Source organism: Eleutherodactylus coqui, chromosome 2, assembly GCF_035609145.1.
Source record: "Eleutherodactylus coqui strain aEleCoq1 chromosome 2, aEleCoq1.hap1, whole genome shotgun sequence".
In the NCBI taxonomy this organism is placed as follows: Eukaryota; Metazoa; Chordata; class Amphibia; order Anura; family Eleutherodactylidae; genus Eleutherodactylus; species Eleutherodactylus coqui.
This window is the reverse complement of record NC_089838.1, coordinates 266,871,350-266,889,676: the sequence shown is the minus strand read 5'-3', so window position 1 is coordinate 266,889,676 and position 18,327 is coordinate 266,871,350. Positions and strand designations below refer to the sequence as shown.

Below are 18,327 nucleotides of genomic sequence, written 5' to 3'. Positions count from 1 at the left end.
GATTATATAACGGCATTATGAGGATAGCTCATCCTTCTGGAGTGAGAAAAGACAGAAAGCAAGAAATAAATACAGGTGGAGATAGCGCTCTTCTAGACTCACCATTTTATAAAGTGAACCCTCTTATTTCCCTGCAACACGATAAAACCGAAAGGAGTAAAGGCCAAGAATGCAGAGTTCCCAGAGACATCCTGAAAGATAGGGAGACAGAGAATAGAAAGGACAGGGAAAGAAAAGATGGAGGCCGGAGGGAGGAAGGTGGAGGCGGCACAGCGACAACAACTGGGGTATGAGGTACCTTACACGGATGAGGATCCACGCCGTACGTCTCCAGAGTCTGGGCTTTCCTCAGAAAACACAGCTCTGCTTGCGGAGGTAACAGGCCGCTGCAAGGGAAACCGGAGACAACGCTGAGATGATGTGTACTGATGGACTACGTCTTCACAGTGGCACAAGTATACTGGTATCTCATGTGTTAAAGGTGATCTCCCCATCAAGTCAAGGAACTGTTGTAAAGTGACCCTCCGGCCTTGGGACAAAATTTCTGACATGTGACAGAGGTTATATTACCTGCACTTCTTCTCTGCCGCCCCTCTGATCCACTGTCCAAAACAGCTGCAGCAATTTTTTAACTAATTAACTATGCACTACTCTCTGATTAGTCAGTGGTAATCAGCTGATAAACAGCTTTGGCCAATCCGAGAGCAGGTATAGTGGATTGGTAGTCTAACAATACTAACGCACTGTGGGGATCAGGTAGCCTGAAGATTGCATTGACTGAAAAGGAGACTTGGAACCAGTGAATCGGAGGGACAAGAGAGAAGACTACTTGCAGGTAATATAACCCCTCCACCACTGATCCCGGGGCAGAATTTTGTCCTGAAACTGAAGGGTTACTTTAATATTTTGTCTTAGTTGCAATAATTAGACATTTGCAAACCCCAATTCAAAGCCTGTGTTACAGGGTCCACACACATTAAATGTAAATTGGTTGAACTATAGTGGGTGCAGAGGATGCGGTTGCATCCGGGCCCAGGAGCCTTAGGGGCCCATAAGGCTTCTCTTCTCCATATAGGGAGCCCAGTACTATGAATAAAGCATTATAGTTGGGGGCCCTGTTACTGGTTTTGCATCGGGGTCCAGACGCTTCAAGTTACGCCTCTGCAGCCAATCTAAAGGTTTAGGACGGCCTCCTGATTCACATGTTGAAGGAGGTAAGGATCAGAAAGTTGGGTCCCAAATGCTCAATCCTTTCGTTTGCAGGAGATAAGCTGTCACCAGACGTGCCTTGCAGCGCCTTTCTCCCTTCATGACATATAAACCCATGCAGCTAAGTATGCCGCCATCATAAGAGATATTTGTGAGCTGAACCCTGCTCAGTCCACAGCTATCTAATGCTTATGGTTAGCCTCAGACCAGCTTGTGATGCCAATACTCCTTATTAGTCAGTGTTAGCATCAGTAAATTCTATAGCTTGTAATTAACCCTCCACATGTCACAATGGTTCTCCAGACGGTCACTGAACACTGTATACTTCACTGTGGGTTTTTGAGCGCCTTTTGCTCTCTCTGAAAAACACTTTCCTCACCTGAGTTCATTCCGGTGAATCTCAGCAATCCGTCGCTCCAACTTTTCTGAGTGTTTAGGGAGGAACTGGAACTTGGAACTATAACCCTCTGGATGTTTCCCAGGGTCATAATCCCCAATTTCAGCTGTTAGGAGGACAGAACATTAATGATAATAAGACCGATTTCCAGAGACAATGATGGCCTAAGGGCTCCTTCACACGGGGGTAGACGTTTTTGCGTTTTCTAATCAGCGGCGTAAAATCACGTTAAAGGACTTTTTTCCGCCAGTGTAATTAGCATTTTCTAGGTTTTTAGAAAAAAAATACGCTGCACCCCGGAAAACCCTCGCTCGGCTTAAATCCTCTGAACTGACTTCTAATTCCTACATAGAGGCACCTGTAAGCTTTTCATGGCGTTAGCTGCTGCAGAAATGCCTCCCCCTCCCTTTTTTCCCCTGCTCACATGGGAGTCTATGGGACCTGCTGGCGTATACTGGAACTATCTTTTTGCCCAACGTACACTACCGTTCAAAAGTTTGGGGTCACATTGAAATGTCCTTATTTTTGAAGGAAAAGCACTGTACTTTTTAATGAAGATAACTTTAAACTAGTCCTAACTTTAAACAAATGCACTCTATACATTGCTAATGTGGTAAATGACTATTCTAGCTGCAAATGCCTGTTTTTTTTGTGCAAAATCTACAAAGGTGAATAGAGGCCCATTTCCAGCAACTATCACTCCAGTGTTCTAATGGTACAATGTGTTTGCGCATTGGCTCAGAAGGCTAATTGATGATTAGAAAACCCTTGTGCAATCATGTTCACACATCTGAAAACAGTCTAGCTCGTTACAGAAGCTACAAAACTGACCTTCCTGTGAGCAGATTGAGTTTCTGGAGCATCACATTTGTGGGGTCAATTAAACGCTCAAAATGGCCAGAAAAAGAGAACTTTCATCTGAAACTCGACAGTCTATTCTTGTTCTTAGAAATGAAGGCTATTCCATGCGAGAAATTGCTAAGAAATTGAAGATTTCCTACAACGGTGTGTACTACTCCCTTCAGAGGACAGCACAAACAGGCTCTAACCAGAGTAGAAAAAGAAGTGGGAGGCCGCGTTGCACAACTAAGCAAGAAGATAAGCACATTAGAGTCTCTAGTTTGAGAAACAGACGCCTCACAGGTACCCAACTGGCATCTTCATTAAATAGTACCCGCAAAACACCAGTGTCAACATCTACAGTGAAGAGGCGGCTGCGGGATTTTGGGCTTCAGGGCAGAGTCGCAAAGAAAAAGCCATATCTGAGACTGGCCAATAAAAGAAAAAGATTAAGATGGGCAAAAGAACACAGACATTGGACAGAGGAAGACTGGAAAAAAGTGTTGTGGACGGATGAATCCAAGTTTGAGGTGTTTGGATCACAAAGAAGAACGTTTGTGAGACGCAGAACAAATGAAAAGATGCTGGAAGAATGCCTGACGCCATCTGTTAAGCATGGTGGAGGTAATGTGATGGTCTGGGGTTGCTTTGGTGCTGGTAAGGTGGGAGATTTGTACAGGGTAAAAGGGATTCTGAATAAGGAAGGCTATCACTCCATTTTGCAACGCCATGCCATACCCAGTGGACAGCGCTTGATTGGAACCAATTTCATCCTACAACAGGACAATGACCCTAAACACACCTCCAAATTGTGCAAGAACTATTTACAGCAGAAGCAGGCAGCTGGTATTCTATCGGTAATGGAGTGGCCAGCGCAGTCACCAGATCTGAACCCCATTGAGCTGTTGTGGGAGTAGCTTGACCGTATGGTACGCCAGAAGTGCCCATCCAACCAATCCAACTTGTGGGAGATGCTTCTAGAAGCGTGGGGTGCAATTTCACAAGCTTACCTCAAGAAATTAACAGCTAGAATGTCAAAGGTGTGCAATGCTGTAATTGCTGCAAAAGGAGGATTCTTTGACGAAAGCAAAATTTGATGTAAAAACAATGTTATTTCAAATACAAATCATTATTTCTAACCTTGTCAATGTCTTGACTCTATTTTCTATTCATTTCACAACGCATGGTGGCGAATAAGTGTGACTTTTCATGGAAAACACAAAATTGTTTGGGTGACCCCAAACTTTTGAACGGTAGTGTATATGCGTCGGCACGTATTTTGGTTGCGTATGTTCCATTCGCCAGTGTGAATGGATGCATTGGAAACCAATGCTTCAAATCGGTAGCGTGTATACAACTGGGCGTGAAAACGCGTTATATATGCGCCCGTGTGAAAGAGCCCTAACGCCGTATTTACACAGGTGAGAAACTCGTTCAAGTTTTATGCGCTGTGAGATACACAAAAGTCGCATGAAAATGCAACCGATTAGTTGCAATGGGTGTATGTACATAGGCAGTTTTTCTCGCAGCTACACTGTGAGATTGAAAAGTCCCAACATGTTCTGTTCTTCTTTGAGTTTGCAGAAATCAACAATTATTTCCAATGGGTGAGGAAAAAAATCTATGTCACACTCGCATGTACATATGAGTTTCATGCGTGTGCGATGCAATGCGATTTTTAATTTTTCCTAATGCAAATACATGCAATTTTCACAGGATAGGAAAACTTGTGTGAAAATCGCCTGTTCGGTGATGCGATGTGATTTTCTCGGATATCACATCGCGCTTGCATAGAAAAATCACAATTTTACAAGCACAATATTGGTCCGAGTTTCTTGAACTTACATCGCGCTCGTCTGTTTAGCTACAGCTTTCGGGTGGTTTCAGGCGCAGTTTTGTTTTTAAGCTTGTTTTTCATGCAAATTTTTTAACCAAAGGATGGAGAGGTATAAAGCTTTGTTCACACCTGCACCGTAAACCGTGGCCACTCAACTCCATCACAGGAGGCCGAGCAACTAAAATAATGTGTCGGTCCAAGTGCATGAGGGGCAAGAATGGCACACGGCACAGCTTGCAGCACTATTTTGTCTGAGATTTTGTATTGGATCTGCGATGAAGTTGTGAACGAAGTCTAAGACCATCCTCTATATCTGGCTTTGCCTAAAAAAAATAGCATTAAAAACCACTACAAACAAAAAAAAAAAAAGAAAGAAAGAAAACTGCGGGTGAAACTACCCTAACAGTCAAAAAGCTGCAGAAACAGAAAGCAAATTTAAGGCTGGGTTCACACGGGGCGGAAATCTTGCGGAATGTCAGCAGCGGGACCAATTGGAAATTCTGTAACGGAAATTGGGCGTGGATTTGAAGCAGCTTTATTCCACTGCGGAAATCTATCTCAACAGACAGAAACAAGACTGCAGCGGAAACGACGATACAATTGACATGTCGCGGATTTGAATTCCGTACCGCATGTCAGTTTCCACGCGGCTTGTCCGTAGCGTACTGTTGGCAGCGTGGGGATGAAATTTTTTCAAAATCTCTTCCACTTTGCTGGTTAGTCTCAGTTATAAAAATGCAGAAATTCCGCCCGGCCATTCCGCCCAGTGTGAACTCAGCCTTAGGCTCCAGTCACACTTGCATTAGTTTGTTTCTGTCTGGCTTCTTTGGTATTTGACAGAAGCGCAGCATGTTGTTGTATTGTATCCAGCAGAACAAATGATACCTGGCTGATCCATTACAAGTCAATGAAGAAGAAAAAGAATGGATCCATCAAATGGAGCATAACTAATCATGATGGAGACATCATATCTGTCATGGCTCCTATAAAAATGGAAGTCATTCAGCGAGAGTGAGCAGAGCCACACAGACATAGAACATCATCATAAATTACAATGCGGAGATAATCTGTCGACAGAACATACCCTGCAATATGTACGCTGCCAGCAGAGCAGCATCAGAGGTCTTACAAAGTAATCGGCCGTGGTATAAATCCCTCTTTACTTGCAGGAAAACCAGATACCTGTAAGAATCAATCACTCAGATCATTAGCACACCCAAATGGTGACGGCACGGCAAAGATGACAAATCATACCCAAGATATTTGACAGATCATAGGCAAACTACAATTTATACCGCTAGCTAGGAGCCCCTTTAACCCCTTGAGTGGCACGCCCGGAAATTTTCCGGGACGAGCTCCACTGCCGATAGTGATATAGCCCGGAAGATTTCCGGGCTATGTATCACTATGGGAGCTACAGAGCACAATGCCACAAGCTGTCACAGTGTGCTCTGCCTGCACAGACCCACAGAGAACAAAGCAAGGGCTTTGAAAAACCAGCAGAAGATATTGCCGATCTGCCAGTAATCTCCTGCTTCTAAGTCTCCTGCTTTGTTTATAGGTTGCCATAGAGACCATCGGCTTGTCAGAAGCAAGCCGATGGACTCTGTGGCAGGGAGAGCTGGTGCTTGGCTGTTAGAGGATAGCTAGGTACCAGCTCTTACAGCAGAGATCAGAGAAAACCTCCGATCTCTGCTGTGTTAACCCTTTACATGCTGCAGTCTATGTGACTGCAGCATGTAAAGGGCTGTCACTGCAGCATGTAAAGGGCTGTCACCATCGGACCCCCGGAATGTGATCAGGGGGTCCTGATGGGTCCCTGTGGAAGTCCCCTAAAGGGACAAAAAAAAAACAAAAGGAAAAAAATAAAAAATAAAAATTATAAAAACACTCGTCTCCCTTTACTTTGTAAAAAATCAAAAATACAATCACACATGTGGTATCAATGCGTCGTAATGACCCAGAAAAGGAAGTTAATACATTATTTAACCCCTTAATGATATGGCCCCTTTTTTTCTTTTTTCCCCATTTCTTTTTTTCCTCTCCCCTGTTTAAAAAATCACAACTTGTCCCGCAAAAAACAAGCCCTCATATGGCCATGTCAATGGAAAAATGAAAAAGTTATGGCTCTTGAGACGCAACTGTAAAATTAGTTGAAATTCAATGATTAGACCATTTTTAAAAACCTGCCCTGGTGGGTCTGACAGGGTGGTAGGAAACCCGCCACTCAAGGGGTTAAAGGTGATGACTAAAAGTGAAAACAATTAAACTAGGGGCAACAAAAGTAATAAAGTTAAAAGTAAAATACTCCTTAGTTCAACACATATTGCCAATAGGTGATATTGTATCCCTGGTGTTATATATATATTTCCCATTCACAGTATATGCCATAAATGGGAACTATAGAACTATGGAATCATCACCTATCAGGAGAACAGCAATGACCCCATCCACTAACTCTTGCCCACTGCAATCACGCGATGTGTCTTCATGTAAGCGAAGCCACCTTTCCATTAAAGTGTATGAAGAATGCAGCCACAAGAACTGGTGAATGGGAAATCAGTAGATCCCCATTCTCCTGGTATGTGAGGATCCTAAAGGGGAGACCAGCGCTCAGGCATTTATGCCATATCCTATTTATATGCCATAAATCACTGGGGTGGGAATACCCCTTTAACCACCAGTACACCTTTTTACCATATCCAAGTTAATTAAGACAGCTGTCCATTCATATGTCCAGAAATTACAACTCACACCATACCCATAACCACTTCCCGTTCTGTGACCTGCACTTATGGCGCCAACGGGAAGACATTAAAAGTGCATTCTGGGTATTTAACTTCTTGTAGTATTAGCGGGGGTTGCCCGATAGCAGTCCCTACACTCACTGCAGCGGGCCAGTTGTTGACAGCTCTGTCTGTATTGAGGGTCACAGCCAGAAGTGCTATAGAAGATATAGCTGTCATTGATTCCAATGGGAGCGAAGCCTTCCAGAGCACTTAAAGAGTTTCTGTCAGCTACTTTGGCCCTATAAGCTAAAAACCTATGGGCTCAAAAGTAGCTAACACACTCAACTTCCCTGCCATTCCCCCATTGTCAGTGCTCAAACCCGCTGCTGAATGCATTGCATGAACTACATGGCACATGTTAAGTAGTCCTCCCATTCTATGCATAGAAAGGGAGGACTACTTAGCACACACCTAAATGCACGGCAGCGGTGGGTTCGTGCGCTGACGAAGAGGAACAGAGGGAAGGAGAAGTATAAAACGTACATTCCCAGACTCAGCAGGTCAGCTACTTTGACCCCATAAGCTTAGCTCTCTTAGGCCTCCCTCACACAAATGTTTTTGTACAGCGTTTAGGGCTGCCTTTTCAGTGCTGTGATAAATGCTGTACAACGCTCCCATTCATTTCAATGGGGTTGTTCACACAAGCATCAAAACGCTGGGCTTCGACAGCGATGCATGTTCTATCTTTGGCCATTTTCAGCCATGCATTGTCCATTGAAATGAATGGGCAGTGGTTTCAGCACTGCTGAAACCGCAGCACAACTTGGGGCTGTGTTTTTGCAGTGTTAACCGCACACCGATTTTCAGGGGGGAGAGTTTGAAATATAAGCCCTACCCCGAAAATCAGCCCTAGCTATACTAAATGGAAAAAAAAAGAGCAATAGTCACCTAGCAGGTGCCGTCAGGGTCCCGACCGGTGATCTTTGGCGCTGCTACAGGCTTCCCCTGCAATGACAGATCATTTATTGCTGGTAGCGAGGTTTGAGAACCCCGCCTTCAGCAAGAAATTGCTATGATTGGTTTTCAGCGCTGGTTCGATGCACTAACCACAGTCATTCAAGCTCTGAATAGCTGTGATTGGTGCATCGAGTGAGCGCCGAGAACCAATCACAGCAATCTCTTGCTAGAGGCGGGGTTCTGAAACCTCTCTACCAGCAATAGATAAGCTCAGTGCAAGGGAAGCCTGGAGCAGCACCAGAAAACACTGGCATGACGAATAACAGCGCTGCTGAAACTGCACTTGAAAAACGCTCCATTTCTGCAAACGCCTGTGTGAGGGAGACCTTGGTCTCTTTAAGGCTCCGACTTTAATGCAGACACCCGGCCCCGCTGCAGTGAGCGCTGGCTGAGTGCAAGCTGAGATCAGGTGATCGCCCGGGATGAATCATCAGCACTGTTAGAGGTTAAGTTCCCAGAATACCCCTTTAATGCAAATTGCTACATATTGATGGTACGGTGATGACTCAGATGGGTGCTTTCAAATGCCAGGACTGAATTTCAGTCCCAGTCCGGCCTTGACAGTAAGTGACAAAGTTCTCTGCTATTGCTTGTTCCACCTCGCTCACACAACAAAGGGCTATGGCATTCTGATATAAAACTCACCTTTACAAAATATCTGTAATATGAACCCTTCATAGGCTATATTAGGGAATAGTATAAAAAGCGATTCCATAAACTTGCCAAATAAGAAGCAATATAATGCTAAGGATAATGGGCTGCTGGAATTTAAATTGGGTTTTACGGCAGCTGCTGTGATTCGCGAATGACCAGCGATTTTCCCACAGCCCTGCAGGACTATTATAGGAATGTTCTCACTTATAAAGGGCACGACTCCAACAATAACATTGTATCAAGATTTGTTAGCTATACAGTTTCCTAATATAACCACACCAGTATATCCAAAGAGGAGATTCATTTCTAATTTATGACTTCGACATCGTTGAACAATTCTCTGGCACTTGCTACAAGTCAGCAGATAAAGTAACGTTTGTAGAACAATTCCTGCCGTACAGTTTACACGCAGAGAACACCTTTTAGAGATTACATCACTTTTACATGTTTGGCAGACTGCTAGAAACATCCCAGAGGGTAATGAGACACCGTCGTAATGAGGAAAGGATTTGTTGGTTAGTGAGATACAAGAAGGAAAGATTAAGGCACAAGTGAAATGATACGTGGCAGAGGCTCAAGTCTAAGGAAGCCGCAGATGCAGTCGGATTCGGTAGTAGGACTTCTTAGGAGACGGCATAATTCAGCAAAGTCCAGCAGCATTATCCCAGAGATAAGGCAGTTCTGAAATAACTCGCAGAATGGCTCCCAGCTACCGCCAGCTGGCGATTGTGTAATCCCCTCTCACATGCAAATGGCCTTACGAAAATGTTTGCCTTTTTCTTGGCCAGTGTCCCATATAACTGATCATATACAGTTTAAGCATCTCATGGGAAGTCATGAGTAGATCCAATTTCCTCATTCTATGCTAGGGATCTGGGGGTGTATAATCATAGGATTACATAACTTAAATGTTTCCTAAGGACATGGTCAGATTTTTAAACATAATTTGCAAGGACACTTTTTTTCTATAAGGAAATTGAGTAACTACAATTTTTACAAACTTTTGATACAACATGTCAAAAGTTTTGATCAGTGGGGTCCAGTTGCTGAGACCCCTGCTGGTCGCTCAAATAAAAGGGCTGCAGCACTCACCCATGCACTGTGCCCCTTCGGGTCTCTCCATTCGCCTCACCAGTTGAAGACAGACACATAGACTTCTATACACATCTAAGTAATGTTATTCTCCCCGCTGACATCTCTCTGCTCGGCTTTGAATTCCCTCGCCGTCAGCAAGTAAGTGCTGTGATTGGATCGAGCGCCAGCCAATCACAGCACTTGCTTGCCGACGGCAGGGAAATTCAAAGCAGAGCAGAGAGATGACAGCGGGGAGAATTACATAACAGCTTGCCGTACCACTGCGGAGACCATTGCAACAGGGACACAGACGCCAGCTGGGAGGTGAATATCGCGTTTTTTTGTCTTTTTTTTAACATAGTCTAAGAATGCTTATACTCGAGGCACCTAGTTTTCCCAGTTTTTTGTGGTACAATTAAGTGCCTTGGCTTATACACATAGTTCAACTTTGAGATGTCAGGTATCCAATGCCTCTAGCAATCTGCCGTTGGCACTTAAAACAGGCTTTCTACAACTAAAAAAACCCAATTATGGGCAGGGAATGGGCTAAAATAAAACCGATTATCACCATTCACTTATTGGATACCCCACAAAGTCCAGTGCGGCCACTCTAGTCTTCGAAGATCCTGCAGTAGCCATTTGCAGTGATCGCTCAGCCAATCACTGGCTTCAGCGGTAATAAATGCCATGAATGGCACATGACCAGTTAAGTTATTGATTGGCTGTAGCTGCGACATGAACAATGAATGGCACATGACCACTATAGGAGCTTCTGGGACTAGAGCAGAAGGGACTGGGGCAGTTGTACTGGACCAGGGGGACATCTATTGGGTGACTAGTGCTTATTTTTTATTTTAGTCAGTTCCCTAGGTATATATTTTTAAGTCTAGCAAAACTCTTTCAACCTTTTTGGGTTATTTCTAGTTATGTGTATGGAAGGTCTTCTTGAGAAACCCAATAGGTTTCTAAACTCTACAGAACCGTGTCCCTCCTTGGTCTGGATAGAGATGTCAGCTTTTTCTATTCTTTACAGTTGGGTGGAGCGCTCAGTGTAAGGCGGGCCTCACACAATTAGATTTTTACTGCGAAATCTGTGGTTGACTCTAGCTAGATAGAAAATCACTGATGACTGTTATCAGTGCTCGGCGCTGATAGTATTCTTTCAGCTGGTATCCCGCTGGCAATTCTCAGCAGGATACCAGCTGAAATCTCCAAGAACAATGCAGTTGTTTGCATATACAAAACAGCTGCTTTGTTCTTGGAGCTATCGCAATGGTCTCCCGTTCCACCTCCATTAACTCTTAGGTAGCTAATTAGCTACTTAAAGTTATGCAAAGACGATTGCTTAAAACTGTCACTCAAACTGTAATTTGAGCAATTTTTGAGCGATTATCTTTCAGTGTAAATGGGCCTTACGAATGGACATCCTGCTGGCCAATCCTGAAAGAGGTGAAAAAGAACTCAAAGGTAACAGCAGACTACCTACAGCAGTGCTGACCATAACTTAAGGAGGGCTGTGCATGCAAGGCATCCTAGAAATATTGATGAACTGAAACATATTTGCAGGGAAGAATGGTCCAAAACTCCAGCTCAACATTTTGCAAATCCTATTTGCAGTGGCAGGAAACATTCGCTGGAGGTGACTGATGCTAAAGGAGGAGCTACAGATTATTCAATTAAAGAGTTCACTAGCTTTTCATCCCTGCACTGTTGATGTTTACTTAATGCGTTCCATAAAAGACATGAATGGTACAACTGTTTGTGTTAAAAAGTGCTATTACAGGCAGCATTTCTTCCCTGCAAAGAGCAGGCTGCAAAACGCTGATTGCAGCCAACACCCGGACTTGACTATTCAACAATATGACAAGTCCAAGTTCTGCCCGCAATCAGCAGAACTCCGTGTACCACATCTGTCTTGCAGTAGTCACTGCAGAAATGTTCAGTCATTCATATTGTTCCCTGACCGTAAAAAGGGCTTTTCCTACTGGACCTTTGCCAGCAACTCGTCGCTTACAGAATGTTCCCAGATGAGACAAACCCTGTCCTGTGAGTTCTGCAGCGCGTTCCCTGGTACTTCACATCTTAAAAATGTCATTGTGCTTTTCGATATCTATTATGCTATGGATTTGTGGTGCAGAAACACAAGGGTTAAACTGAACAACAGATAAGCAATTAAAACTGCATCTAAATCCACACCATTTAGGTTCAGAATTGGTGTGGATTTTCTGCGGGTTGTCCTCATTGGAAAGACCACAGCGAATACACCACGTGTGAAGGCGGCTTTAAAGGTGACATTCTCTCCAGATACAGCTAAATTGTTTGCTTTGATGTCCAGTTCACACTGACTCTATGATCACTATGTCATCTACATATTGTATCTTCAGTCTAGAGACCATCGATAAAACATCTCCATATATACTGTATGTGACTGATGTCAGAGATTGCCTTTATAGCTCCTCACTTTAGTTTTAGTGCCTAGTAAAGAGAGAAAGGTCAAGTGCATCTAGCTTTACAGCCACGGAATACTAGGACGGCAGCAGCCTGTAGTTGGAGACCCGTTAGGAGCCTACAGGTCGCCATAAATCGTTCTCACAGAGGGAGGAATTTTGTATTCCAGCAGTCACCAGCGCAGTCTGTAATAAAGCATGTCTCCTGATACAAGTACATTAGTAAGATGGAACAATACTTCTGCAGAGCCGCCAATTGGAAGGCAGCAATGACTGGGAATTAAAACCAAAAGCCGAAAATTGTTTTTCAATTCCCAGTCATTGTTATAAAGACTTGTATAAAGAGTATGACATTGATTTGCAGGAATGTTGCCTTCCAATAGGTGGCGCTGCAGAGGTATTGTTCCATCTTTCTTATTTGCATATTTCCCAGAGGAGCATGCATGGCCTTATAAGTCTCCTCACTCAACTTATAGGTGCTCTCCTTAAGGAGAGACGATACCCTTCCCAACTCCGGATACAAGTATATAAGGAGACTGCTAGAAAAATATTTTTCTACTGGGTGCAGCTATGTTTTAAAGTGTGCATATTTTCAATAACATAGCAGTATGAATGACCATAAGAGGGGTTTGACTATACCTAATGGTTCTTCACAGGAGTCTGATGCCACCGCTATACAGGTGTGCAGCTTATATTCAGAAAGAACAACTTTGGACGGCAGGAAAGAACCCGTATCAGACATCCAAGAAGGTCACGGACTGGAAAGAGTTAAGACCTTGCACTGGCATCTGAGTCTATGATAAAAATAAGCATGTCACTCACCTGGTAATTTCTTCCTTCAGAGCTGCTGGATCTGGAGGATAGAACTTCACCCGAAAGCAAAGGATAAAGGGAGGGCGAGCTGGAGATGGCCATGAAATTAACATAAGGAGGTTAGTAATACCATCTGACTACGTCGTCCAACAATATAGTTACCATCTGCTGCATTTATATACAAATACATGTTCAAGCTAAAACATCAACACATGCATAAGTGAGGCCATCTGCGTGCAGATCAATGAACGGCTGCGAATCGGCTTCTCAATGTGAGCAACATTTAACAACACTTAAATCAAATTATGGCATCATCTAATGCATTGCCAATGATTGAGCGTGCAGCTTAGATCTCTCTAATACTACATATGTATATAAATTGTATATACAAACACATAGTTCAACTTTGAGATGTCAGGTATCCAATGCCTCTAGCAATCTGCCGTTGGCACTTAAAACAGGTTTTCTAAAACTAAAAAAAAAACAAAAAAAAACAAACTTATGGGCAGGGAATGGGCTAAAATCAAAAAGATTATCAGTACTCACTTACTGTATGCCCCACAAAGTCCAGTGCGGCCACTCCAGTCTTGGAAGATCCTGCAGTAGTCATGTGCAGTGACCGCTCAGCCAATCCCTGGCTTCAGCGGTAATAAATGCCATGAATGGCACATGACCAGTTAAGTTATTGATTGGCTGTAGCTGCGACATGAACAATGAATGGCACGTGACCACTATAGGAGCTTCTGGGACTAGAGCAGCAGGGACTGGGGCAGTTGTACTGGACCAGGGGGACATCTATTGGGTGACTAGTGCTTATTTTTTTATTTTAGTCAGTTCCCTAGGTATATATTTTTTTAAGTCTAGGAAAACTCTTTCAACTTTTTGGGTTATTTCTAGTTATGTGTATGGAAGGTCTTCTTGAGAAACCCAATTGGTTTCTAAACTGTACAGAACTTTGTCCCTTCTTGGTCTGGATAGAGATGTCAGCTTTTTCTATTCTTTACAGTTGGGTGGAGCGCTCAGTGTAAGGCGGGCCTCACACAACTAGATTTTTACTGCGGAATCTGTGGTTGCCGTCCGCACAGGATCCGCAGCATGCATTGAAAGGTATGTAAACTCACTTTTTCCTTCACACTCGCGGAAACAAATTGGGTATTCCATGAACGGAGGAAAAATCGCAGCATGCTCTATTTTGCTGCAGACTCCATGCGGACGGCCACCACTACAGTCAATAGAAGCCATCTGATCCGCACCATCGCCCATTGATGATGCAGGAAAAACAAATATTAAAGAAAAGAAAATCTGTACTGCGTATGACCAACAGCGAGCCAACGCAGTCATCCGTAGTACAGAAAAAGCAGGTACGTGGGGTCAGCGACTGGGGTAAGAGCCAGATTCCGCTGTGGGCTCCCGCATACGGAATCCGGCTCTGCCGCGTGCAGCCAAGCCTAAAGGAGCTTTACTGTCAGGGCTAACCTGGGGAAGGCAATACATCCTATGCAGCTGCACTCTTCTGTCGCTCCAAACTTCAGAGAAACATTACTTCAGTACAAGGCCAAACGAGATCTTAGGGTTCAGCAACTAACGTGTTCTACAAGGGATATATCTGCACCTTATGACACATAAGAACACATAGGCTACGTTACCTCTCATTTGTTTGGCAATCCCTTTCGTAAACTCCAGCCAATGCTAAAAAAAAAAGAAGAAGAATATAGTCACATATAGATCACACCTGTCTTGTTGCACTGCAACATCTAGGATTCGGACTCAGCTATGCCTAGACCAGTACTAGGTGATGACCATAGCAATACATTCTCCAGGTGCAGTGACATTAGTGCATTTCAAGTCAAGCAACATTTCTCACCTATATAAGTCGCACTACAGAAGTTAAGGGGAAAAGTTGGTGATAGCTATGTGACTGCCTTTGTTCCCCTTCAATCTATTGGAGTGCAACTGTTGCAAAACTGCTTCAATTACTTGTAAGAGATGCAACTGTACAGTGACTGCTGCACCACAGCAACAATAAGCCACACATAGTGCAACTCAATGAATACCCCATGTGGCAGCTCCAGAGGCAAATTATGCCTGACAGGAGTTATCGGCAGCTCAAGTCTTAAAGGGATTGTCTGACGGGTACATTTTATTTTCCAAAAAACACAGAGGTTGTTTAAAAAATAACAAACCAAGGTATGGTTACCTGTTGTCTTCCCTGCCACTCCGGTCCCTCCAGTCTTCACACTAGCGGTAACATGCCTGTGACTTCTGTGGCCAATCATGGTATCCTCAGAGATACCATGTGGAGTCCAGTTATTGACCGCAAGGGTCATGCGCTTAGATTGTTCACATGAACAATCAACCAAGAAGTGAGCAGAGACTGGGGGGTCGGACTGACAGTGACCACACTGACGGGGACACACAACAGGCGAGTATACAAAAAAAAAATGTACCTGTGGGACAACTAATTTAACACAAACCTATGACAAGAAGAGGAAAATTCAAGTTAGGTTCAATTTTCCATTGGTCTCAAAAAGCAGAGATGCCTTCCGGTCATGGTCTAAGTAGTGAAACAACTCTTCCTTTGTAGAAATACATTTTTAGGATCTAGCAAAGGCAATGTCATATAGGTTCAAGCACTAAGTCATGATTGACTCCTAGGGTGACATTGTGACGTTTTCTTGGCAGACTGTTTAGCCATTGCCCTCCCAAATCATCTTGTTATTTCCTCCCCCAGCAAGCTGGCTACGCATTTTACCGACCTTGGAAGGCTGAGTTAACCTTAAACCAGCTACTAGAACCACATAGGGATTGAACCCGCAACCTTCAGGTCGTGAGCGAGAGCTTAGGACTTCCTTTCTGCTGCATTAACACTCTGTGTCATACAGGGCTCATATAGAGGAGGGTTCAAAATGTAATTAGATTAATGGCAGACTGTTAAATCGTCATTGTTCATCTACAGATGGGAAATTGACAGTTAAAAGGAGTACGTCGGGGGGCAGATTATATAAATTACTGGAAACTAACTAAAGATTCATGAAAATATCTAGAAGGTATAAAATGCACTGTGTACTCATATATATGCTATGCTGCTAAATATATTATAGTTTTACAATGGCCACTAAAACTGTAGTGACACCTTGTGGCCAAAACATCTAAGTCTTAGTATGGCGTAATTGCCAAATCTGTAAGCCAAATAAGTCATGTGGAAGAAATGTCACATTTTTAGCCTTTGGCACAAGTCAATGTAAAGATATTTTGTAAGATGCTATTTTTGTAAGATAGCCACTATAACACTATTATAAAGGAGCTGCATTTCTCCATCACCTTTCTATCTCCAGTGCAGACAGAGATGTATCTGCATAGATCCGAGGGAGATACAATCGTTTACTGCGGCTTTGGGATGAGTAGCTGCCCAATAGTAGAGCTGCAATATTGGTGGCAATCTACTAAGTTAAAGATCTTCTCCACTTTGTACAATCCCTACTTGTTAGAATTATCCACTGACAATAAGCAGATCACAAAGTTACCAGGTATGTGGAGAACCAGGCAGGAAGAGATCAATTTTCCTAACAGGTCCACCACATGGGAAATGGTGCATTGCACTCTTCCCGTACAAATCAAAAGGTTGGCTGAGTACTACAGGACAGGGGGAGACCAAGCGGTCAAAAATAACTATACTAGATCTCTGTCCTGAGAGTAGTCCCCTTCTAGATCAGGACAGTGTGCGCAGTTTTGTTTACTTAAGGTGGCTTTACACAAGATAGCCATCATCCGAATAGTCACTCGATAGAGAAAATGTGACAGCTGTTCAGTGTCAACCATGTGACAAGTGAGAATAGGATTTTGGTTTCTGCTTCTAACCATGTGACAACTGAGATTTTATTCCATAGTCACTTCGTTTCAGCGCACCTAAAACTAGAATACGGTTAGACGGAATGATTATGCCACAGAAACTAGGAATGGGACAGCGGAGTAGCCTACACTACTCCATACATCAGTATCCAGTGTATGGCGTCCATCAGAGGTATACGGCAGGAGTGCTTCCCAGTGAACACGTCACACAAAGGCCATTAACATGACGTGAACAGAGCCTTACAGGTCAGAACACATATGGAATATTGTGTATAACTTTGGGCTTCAGTGTATAAGGAAGACATAGTAGAGCTGGAGAAGGTTTAGATGAAGATCACCAAAGTATTAAGGGTATGTATGGATTTCAGTGCAAAGTAAGATTAGTACCATTGTGATTATTTAGAAAAGGCGGATTATGGGGTGACCTAATTACCATGTATAAATAGATCAAAGGTCAATACAGAGATCTCTCTAATGACCATTTAACCCGGCCTGTAACTAACCAACCAACATGTTACAGTATATAAGGCTGCTATTACACGAGCACTAGCAGTGCAGCTCAGCAATTGGCGCGGTTACACCAGCAATAATAGCACCCATGTGATATCAGCCAAAGGCCGGCTTCACATGAGCGTAAGCGTATTTGCGTGCCTACGCACTGTGTTTTTTGCAGAATAAATGATGATTCCTAGCTGCGCATTGCTAGCGCTTGTGTAATAACACCTTAAAGTGACCCTCTGGAGGGGGTGGATGGTAGATTACCTTCAGTTTTTCTTCTCTGCCGCACCTCCAATCCGCTGGCTTCAGGCTCGGTTTTTGCCTGTCCAAGAAACTTAGAAAGTTGCTGCAACCATCCGTTCTGGCCAATCATAGAGCAGGTAGAGTGCATTAGTAGTCTAACTACCAATGTACTGTGCTGATAAGGTAGTTGAAAGTTTGCATCGACCAGCCTGAATGGCTAAAAGCAGTACCTGGTACCGGCAGATTTGAGGGACGGTGGAGAAATACAAATACAGGTGATATATTTCTTGCCCCCTCCGGTTCCCGAACAGAATTTTGCCCCAAAACCGGAGAGTGACTTTAAGTCTATGGGACACAATATTGCAATTGCTATTTTTTTAACTAGTTGCCTACCAGCACACACCCTATATACATGGCAGCATCAGGCCGATAACTGTGAGCCGCCTTGTATATACAGCAGCTGCTTAAACTATCTGCAGAGTAGCATTACAGATTCCTGTAATCACAATGTTACCAGACAGCAGCGATCACAGAGGAGATAACATTACTGTATGTTAGCAAATAGCTACCTAATCCCAATGTGACCTCCTCAAAGTGAGCGTACAGTTGACAACAGTGATCAATTTACATCCCAATTGGCGCTGTGAGGTTGTACAAGTGTTTACAAATATGTCCGCTGCATTTCTAGTGTTCTCGGAACCTTAGCAAGGACAGACGAGT

At 43.5% G+C, this 18,327-nt stretch overlaps 1 protein-coding gene across 2 annotated transcripts in view; it reads right to left on the bottom strand.

Annotated features, from left to right (window-relative positions):
- FRMD5 (FERM domain containing 5) overlaps positions 1 to 18,327 on the bottom strand; it is a 78,939-nt gene that overhangs the window by 17,142 nt on the left and 43,470 nt on the right. Inside the window, exons 3-8 of one of the 2 annotated variants that reach the window (XM_066592980.1) lie at positions 14,664 to 14,706; positions 13,027 to 13,105; positions 5,368 to 5,465; positions 1,589 to 1,712; positions 299 to 386; positions 103 to 191 (exon numbers count right to left, since the gene is read on the bottom strand). In XM_066592980.1, the coding sequence (XP_066449077.1) occupies positions 103 to 191; positions 299 to 386; positions 1,589 to 1,712; positions 5,368 to 5,465; positions 13,027 to 13,105; positions 14,664 to 14,706 (521 nt within the window). The remainder of the gene's footprint in view (positions 1 to 102; positions 192 to 298; positions 387 to 1,588; positions 1,713 to 5,367; positions 5,466 to 13,026; positions 13,106 to 14,663; positions 14,707 to 18,327) is intronic. The other variant, XM_066592981.1, reaches the window with a different exon arrangement.